This window comes from Halyomorpha halys, unplaced genomic scaffold, assembly GCF_000696795.3.
Source record: "Halyomorpha halys isolate HHAL.00 unplaced genomic scaffold, Hhal_1.1 Scaffold508.1, whole genome shotgun sequence".
NCBI classification, from domain to species: domain Eukaryota; kingdom Metazoa; phylum Arthropoda; class Insecta; order Hemiptera; family Pentatomidae; genus Halyomorpha; species Halyomorpha halys.
In genome coordinates, this window is record NW_027106467.1 from 410,843 (window position 1) to 419,428 (window position 8,586).

Here is an 8,586-nt window from a genome sequence, read left to right on the forward strand (position 1 = left end):
AAGAATTTTTATGCATATGCTTTTGTGATCATGAAAAAAAAAATAAATAATGCAATGTTTTTATATATAGACATATCACACAAAGTTGGCCATACATTGAAATTCCATATACTAAAAATCTATTAAATGTAGATTTTTTGTTTCAGAAAAATTGATATATTTTTTTTTTTTTTTTTATAAAAATTCATTTGCTGCAAATTTACCCAAGTTTCTACATATGAATACACTAATTTTCAATGTACTTAATGTGCCCTTTAATACATAATATGAATAGTTGAAAAAAAAAACCACCATAATTTGTTTTCTTTAAACATAAAGAAAATTAACTATAATTGTTATTACTATGGCACACATATGTAGTCAGTGATAAAAAATAAAAGTAAAAAATTGTCTGTGGAATTCTCCTCATCCAGATCCTAAAAGTTTGAAAGATAGAAACTCAAATATTCAATTCTGACATACTTATTAAAGTATAAGCATAATGGAATTATCCATTATTATTTTTTCTTTATTTATATTTAAAGGCTATAGTCATAATTTCCTTCTTCAAACTTATTTTCAATAAGTTATATATGCTAATTACTTATGTTTTTGAGTGCAAGTGAAAGTATGTGCTTAAACATTATTAATACAACTTGCCATGAGAAGTATAATCTTAGGTTTTTTAAATCTAAAAATAATTTCTACTTAATTAAAACTTTGCTTAAACTTAACATAAGTGTTGAAAAAATATAACATCTAACTTTGTTTTATTTTTATGAATTTTAACCGAAGCAAACAATATTAACACAGATCAGATGGATATGTGTTCCATAATTCATAGTATTCTATAATATAAAAAGTGTTGCTGTTCTTATTTAAAAACTTTATAATCAAAGTTAGGATCAGACATTTTGTAGTAATCTCATCAGGACATAACTTTGAATCACAAGTTGGTATAGTTGTCTTTGATTCATTATGTTAAGTCATTTGTCACTACATATCAAAGAATTCCCACTATTGTGGGATAATATCACCAAAACATAGTTTGTTTAGTGTCTACGATACACCATTGCACCAAAATGAATATTTTTCTTTGCAAGAATATTGCAAATATTTGGCACTCAGAATGTCTGGTCCCAGCTTAATAATTTAATTTTTAGAAATAAGGGTGTTTAAGTATAATAAAACATACAAATAGTATAAATAATGAGCAAAAAAACGTTTTCTAAAACATAGATATCACACAATAAAACAAATTTAAAATAGACTAATATGAACTCACTATATATCGGAACTATCTATAACTAGTTTGCTCTAATTTTACATGCTACTAATTAGTGAAAATATAACACTAAATTAATGCCTCTTATATAAATAGTAGCCTCTTATATACTAAATATATCAAGACTAGTTAGACAAAGGTATAGTTTATATGGGCTTAGCACTAAGTACTTAGTTACTTTCTGTTTGCATCATAAAGGTTCACTTAAGTTTGGCAAGTGAACCCAGATTGGTAAAACAAAAATGATTAATATGCAGAAGATATTTTGCCATAATGTAATCTGGTTCTAAAGTGGAATTTGAAAAAAAAAAAGATAAAACCACATTTAAAAGGAAATAGAATAGTTTGAAGAGGAATCATCAAAGATAAAAGATACGGACTAGATGTGCTTATAAAAAGCCATATTCAAAGAAGTACAGCTCTTACTATGAAATAAACAAGAGTATTTAGTTGACTTATTATCAAAACCTTGTAAGTATGAATTTTAAAAATGGAATGTTTGGTTTGATTTAAGGCCCATTTTCTTGTGACAGATATCTGTCAAGTAAGTAATATCACATTAGTGAGTGAGAAAGTATGTCAGTGTTTGTCTACATAACAATAATAAAACTAAACCACGCTAACAGTTCAACTTGGGGATTGAATGAAAAAAAAATTAAATGTAACTCTCACCATATATAATAAATAGTTAACATACATTTTACAGGTTATAAGGTTGTTGTTATGTGAATTACAGTGTGGGTTAGTTCAGTGAGTAAGGCTCTTTACTAATATCTCCCGGGCCTGGGTTCAAAGCTGGTTATGACAGGTAATTATCTATTCTGTTACATCAGTCATAAGTAAAACCTATGAGTTCAGTAACCCTCCTGGGGCACACCCTACCTCTATAAAGTAGTTATCCCAAATTGGAGAAAAACCTGGCGGTTGGGCATGGTTTTAAACGTATCTTGCACAACCATTGTTCAAGAACCAGTACTTCCTTATTTCTCAAAACATTAAAATTAAAATAGCAAATAAACAGTGCATAGGAGCATTTACTTTGCATTATTTTTTCTTATTTTCCTAAATACCCAACCACTCAAAGGATAATTGTGGCAGCATTTTTATATATATTTTTTTAGCTCGACAAGGGTGCCTCAAATTTTTTTTAGCAATAAGAGGTTGTTGTGGCAAAAAGAGGTTAGGAACCTGCAATAGTTCACTGTCAAGGCATCTACATGTAGCTATTAATGATTAATTGATTGTACTACCAACTATCAAGTAAATTCTGATAGTACAACAGAAGTGCCATGACAGCAAATGTTATAGTTTACATGATCTTAGTGGCTGCGACAACTGTCACTATGGAACTTAGGCTTCACGTTAAACATTTTCTAACATAATTCCTGATAAAGCCACCTATATCTATATCTAGTAGTGACACAGATATATATGGCTTTGTCAGAAGATATAAAAATACTGAATCTAAAAGAAAAACTTTCCAATTTAAAAATTTGGATTTTAAAGATAATCCAAAATAAATGTGTTTTAAAGTAAATAATAATTTCATTTAATGAAATATAAACAAATCTATCAAATAAATTTCTAATATTTTAACTGGATAGTAAGCAAACATGAGTTCTAATATAAAGCTAAAATCTTTGAACCTTATTTTCTCAAAAGTTTGATTTTCGAACTATGTTAGTATAGTGAGCATACTATGTATAAACATTAAAGATGTTTATATAGTGAGGGAAATGTTGAGAATGAAGCATGCAGGGTGGGAATGTTGTGGGTTTTCTTTACTGTACGTACATGTAGGCATTCTTTACTGAATAGAACTGGCTTCTGTTCACTAACACTTGAATTTTAATGAATTTTCAAGTAATGATAACCTAAGTGGTTAGCTCTAAGCCGTACAAAACTAGGCCATAAGGTAGGACCACAATATTCATTATTATAACATAACCGATCAAACTATACACAATTTATTAATAAAATTGACTACTATTCTGTGAAAATAAAAGGAAATTATGCCTTTTTTAAAATGGTTTTCAATTTGTTTTGGTTATTATATTGCTGGAATAAAATATACATGAATGAATTACATAAACTAATTGTTTAATTGTGATTTAGCAAACAGTTCAAAATACCAAATCATACTAAAATTTTAATATTAAATAATAACTAAATTAGTAACTGATTTAAAAGATTACTGGAAATTCTCCAGAATTCTGGCTCCCAAACTACAAAATTAGAGGTGGTGACAGGAAAGACTTTTTTCAATATATTTTTAAAATGGTTTTAAAAAAAATATAAGAATAAAATTTAATCCTAGGTACAACAGACTTCCCTACAACTCAAGATTTAACAACTAAAACCGGAGTTAGTTGAATATATTAAATGTTTTTGTAATTAAATTACAGTAAACACTATGGAATGAAACTAAAGGAATACAATTAATCAGCAAGGCATTCATAAAAATTAATATGAACTGATTCTGATATTATAAACACCATTAATGTATCACTTAAAGTTTTACAGAAACTGATAATAACTTTTTTTAAATTTTTTATTTGAATAATAACTCGAGCATTTCTCTTTTAAGTATCTATTCATTTTGAATATGATTAAACACAAATTATATTTGGTATCAATTATAATTAGCAAGGTAAATAATAAAATGGAATTAATTACAGGATTTATGAAATAATAATATAAATAGATTTGATAGGCATTATCAATGGAATAATTTGGTGACGATTACAAAATGGCTAGTCATCCTAATACAGATCAAATGTCCTTTTTCTTACCTTACTGTTCAAGCAAAATATAAACTTTTAGAGATCAGTTATTGGGTATAGCCATAATATTAAAATATCGGAGAAACTTACAAAATCACAGCGGGTAAGGTACAACTGCTTACTCTTCTCCAGATATATTCCTTGTAGTACTTTGAACTGTGGAATTAGTTTATAAACTAAACTATAAACTCATAGAGAGTATCTCATGATGAAACTAGAGGAGGCATTAAATCAGGGTAATCGTTGACTAAGAAGTGATAGATGAAGATAGATTTCTTTCGGTCCAACTGCTGCTGGGATGAGCGAGGTCTGGAAATGTCTCTAGGTACTGGTTTATCACGCAAGAAGATGCCACCGAATAGTGCAGCTAAAATGAAAAACATAAATATTGGTAAATAATTACTCCATATCATTTAAGAACTGATGGGAGATTGACTTATTGATAATATTTAAAATTATAAGAAATATTAATAAGGAATGTTTTGCAATAATTTAAATGTAATTAATATATACAAAAACCTTTTTAATATCAAAATTACATAAAGAGTAGCACTTTAAAAAAGTTTGATGAACAAAGTTTTAAAGTCCCCTGTGGATAGTAATCCATTAGGACATCTCTATACAACAATGACTGCCACTATAGTTGGCAAAATACCACATGGGGGGCCAAAAATCTGATGGATAGACAGATTCAACAAAGATGCAAAATAACTGTTTTCAGCAAACTGGAAATATAGGTAGGCATGGAGAAGGCTGGTTAAGGCGGCTAAAGATCTACAAGGTCTTTATAGCCAACAAAAAAAAAAAAAAAAAGAAAATATATATGCATATATCTCCTATTGAAAAAAAAATCTGTAAAATTGACTCGTATGCCTAAAATTAAATGAAACATGTTCCATGTCATTTTATAATTAAAGAAATATTAAGTGATAATTGAATCATAATAATTTCAAATACATAATTATAGTATTTTTTTAAAAAATTAAATACATATTTATTCAAGAGCAGATTGCAGTTATTGAATGGAGTGCAGTAAGGAAACAAAAACTCACAGATGAGTGACACATAAAACTAAGATCATGTGTTAGCACATATTAAAATCAGTTTATTGTTATCTATGTATTTTCTTTCCTGTATTTAATCCCCTGACTAATTTCTTCTTGAATTATTTCAACTATAACTATCAAATAGCTCCACAACTATAATCATCTATTATTTATCATACAACAAGTATTAACATCGATAGACTGTTATTTAAAATTGCCAAAAATCTACAACTCACCTAATGTTTTAGTATCGAGACCATTGTCATCAGAATGTGAGAGAAGTTCCCTCAAAAAGGAGCAGAGATAAATAAACACATTTTTTCGATGATACGTTAGTCCTTGTATGATCTAAAAATTATTCAATAAATATTATTTTGAAGTGATAATCTTTGAATAGGTCACATAGTTGAGTAGGGAATACTTCTTAGAAACTATATCGTAAACTCATAAAAAATAAAATAAAATCTCAATCATAAACCCTTCACTTAACTAATTTAAAACAAAATATTATAGAACTAAAGACCAGATTTTTGTGCAATTGTAACTTTTATTCTTCAACTCCGAATTCAGCCAATTCTGACAGACATTCTATTGATAATAGTTTTATATTGCACATTTTGATGTTTTCCAAAACGAAATACCATTTCTTTGAGTTTTAACTATGGAATAACTGTTTTGTTTACAAACTTGTCTATTCTTCTTATAACGTTATCAAATGAACAAGTAAACGTAAGCCAAGAATATTCTTGGAATGGTATTAATCAATGGCCTTGGGAGACAATGAAAAAACCTCTCTAGCATATGCTTCATAGCTTAAAAATTTTCACTGTAACTGTTTTTAATTTGGATTCCCACTCTGCCTCAATCATTATTATGTCTGACTTTATAGTGGTTATCAGCAATTTCTTATTTCAGTTTACAGTCTTACTTTTTAGTCATGAGTATTTAGTGAGATTACTTTGATTCTAATAAGGTTAGATAAGCATTCTATGTTTTAGTATTATAAAGTAAACAATAAAGTATATTTTTACAGAAATTGGTTTTTTATAAACAATTTTGCACATTTGGGGGTTTTTACAGTATGAAAATCTGGTCTCTAAAGACAACTAACACCAGATCCATTCATATATCTACAAAAAAAAACTCATTACCTGTTTGCACTGGATATAATTAGATGCACAATTCAAACAAGCGGCATGCATTTCATAAGGTATGACAGGTTCAGGGCAGGACTCCAAAAGTAAGAGCAATGCTTCTGCAACTGAATATACACTTCCAGCTATTCATAGTATGGTCAAGTGAATATGGAAAACCAATGTTTTATATAAAAATACTAAGAAACTGTTGGTAATTTTTTTAAATCATTTACAACTGGATTAAACCAAAGAATAATAAATTTAATTTAAAGATATAAACAAATAAATAAATTAATTTAATCAACATGGTGTCAATTCTGTAAGACAAAAATAATACCCCCATCCGATTATGTATAATCGCTGTATCTCATGTAGTTTCTCTTCCTTTTGATAATGTATTAGGTTATAATTGTAACCTACAACTGATTTAGAAAATGAATATCTTTAAGAAAATAGCCCCAACATTGCAGTTCATAAACCAAAATTAAGGTAGTGAATCATGGCTGACAACCATAATCGTTTACATATAGACTAACATCATACAAACACCTAATTCCGTAGCCATAATTTTTCAATACAACACACAAAGTGTTGAACCATCCCTTTCCCAACACATCAACAATTCCTGCTAAGCATGATTGATTTTACTGATAGATTGTTTTGGATGAAAGAGAGTTGTTTAGGAAAGAAACTGATTTAAACATTATTCTTTAAATTTTCATCACATCAAGAGTAAGAAGCTACTGCCATCTAAGGGCAAGCATGCCAAATAGAAGCCAGCTAACCTAGAATCCTAAAACAAGGCCGAGAGAGTAAAACAGAAGACCCAAGATGAGAAGAATAGATATTGTTTGTATATAATTCTTCTCAATATTAAAATGTAATGAGTGAGTATTTATCTATTGCAATTTTAGTTATTAAGTTAAGTGTAGTTATGGTGAACTAATTTTGGCAAGTCTCACTTACCATATTATATGAGTACAAAGGATTATATGCATGCCAACTCAGCAACTGTTGCGACAGACTGTCTGAGTCAGACAATCAGCATGCATCTTGGATGTACTATAAGAGTGTAAGCAGGCTCTTCCTGAGTCTCCTATGCACAGTATATGTCTCACTCACTCAACAAAGCTATATACGTCCTTTTTTTATCAATTCGAAACTGCACTATGATTTTAATCCTGATAAAATTTCAACAGAAACATAAAGCTCATGGCTCAGTTAAATATTTCCAAAAAAAATTGGACAGATCAATAAGGGAAGTCATTAGTATTCTAGATGCTGATTCATTTATATAAACAGTATAAAAGAAGAAATGAAATATATTTGGGATAATCTGTCATCAAATACAGAAAAGGATACGTAATGATTCCTGTGATCCATTGTCGAGCCAGTCCCTGATATCGTAAATCTCAGAATGGAGACCAGGCTGAACAAACAGATGTTTAGCTTTAGTACCATGCCTATAAAGATGGTCAACTAGGAACCAAACTTCTTTAGGTACAGCGTAAGTACCCTCAGCAGAGCTGAAAGAGTCTTTCTTCTTCTCCTACAACATTATGATAATCAAAGCCAGGTATTAAGTAATTCTAAAATACTTTTAATATTTGAAGTAATGAAATAATTAATACATTATTTATAAGTATAAACAACAATAAATTAATATTAAACACTAAATTAAAAAAAAGAAAAGCAAAGAACGTTAAAATATTTTTGTGGTCTTTCCTGGGTAATACTAAGAACCATGCTTAGTGTTACCAATAATTTCCACATTGATAAATAGTCAGCTATTTAAAATTTAAAAAATGATATTAATACCGACTGCATGGTGTAATAGTTTCAAGAGGAGATTATACATTGCTGCTTTTCTTTAACAGTGGAACATCTAACAAAAAAGTTGTTTTTTTTAAATTTTTTATTTGACGTAGATTGTACAATAGACTGGAGTTATTTAGTGATAACCCTATTAGCTTTGGGACAGTCTGTAGACCAATCCAAGCAGAGAAAATAACCCCAATGTTCACCACTATCTTCAAAATACGTCCAATTCAAAATAAAATAAAAACTTTTTTGTCAGATGTGCCACTATTAAAGAAAAGCAGCAATAGAAATCTTAATTTTCTGACTTCAATAATTCATTTGATATGGTAATATATTAATTTATATATTTTTTAAATATATTAAAAATGTAACTACAAGGTATACAGTAGCTTAGGCAATGATATACAACCATAAAAGTGCACAGTACCCCAGATGTTGTCTAAAGTTTAAAATAAGTTTAAGTCATTAATAGAACCAAGTGATATCTATAGATTGAAGACTAACCTTGTCATTAATAGAACCAAGTGATATCTATA

At 28.7% G+C, this 8,586-nt stretch overlaps 1 protein-coding gene across 2 annotated transcripts in view; it reads right to left on the reverse strand.

Moving 5' to 3' along the window:
• Window positions 1–410: 410 nt before the first annotated feature.
• Ocrl (Oculocerebrorenal syndrome of Lowe) overlaps window positions 411–8,586 on the reverse strand; it is a 30,168-nt gene continuing 21,992 nt past the window's right edge. For both annotated transcript variants that reach the window (XM_014425368.2, XM_014425367.2), the window contains 4 exons: window positions 7,592–7,778; window positions 6,245–6,372; window positions 5,330–5,441; window positions 411–4,414 (listed from right to left, as the gene is read on the reverse strand). In XM_014425368.2, the coding sequence (XP_014280854.1) occupies window positions 4,251–4,414; window positions 5,330–5,441; window positions 6,245–6,372; window positions 7,592–7,778 (591 nt within the window). In that variant the 3' untranslated portion in view covers window positions 411–4,250. The remainder of the gene's footprint in view (window positions 4,415–5,329; window positions 5,442–6,244; window positions 6,373–7,591; window positions 7,779–8,586) is intronic.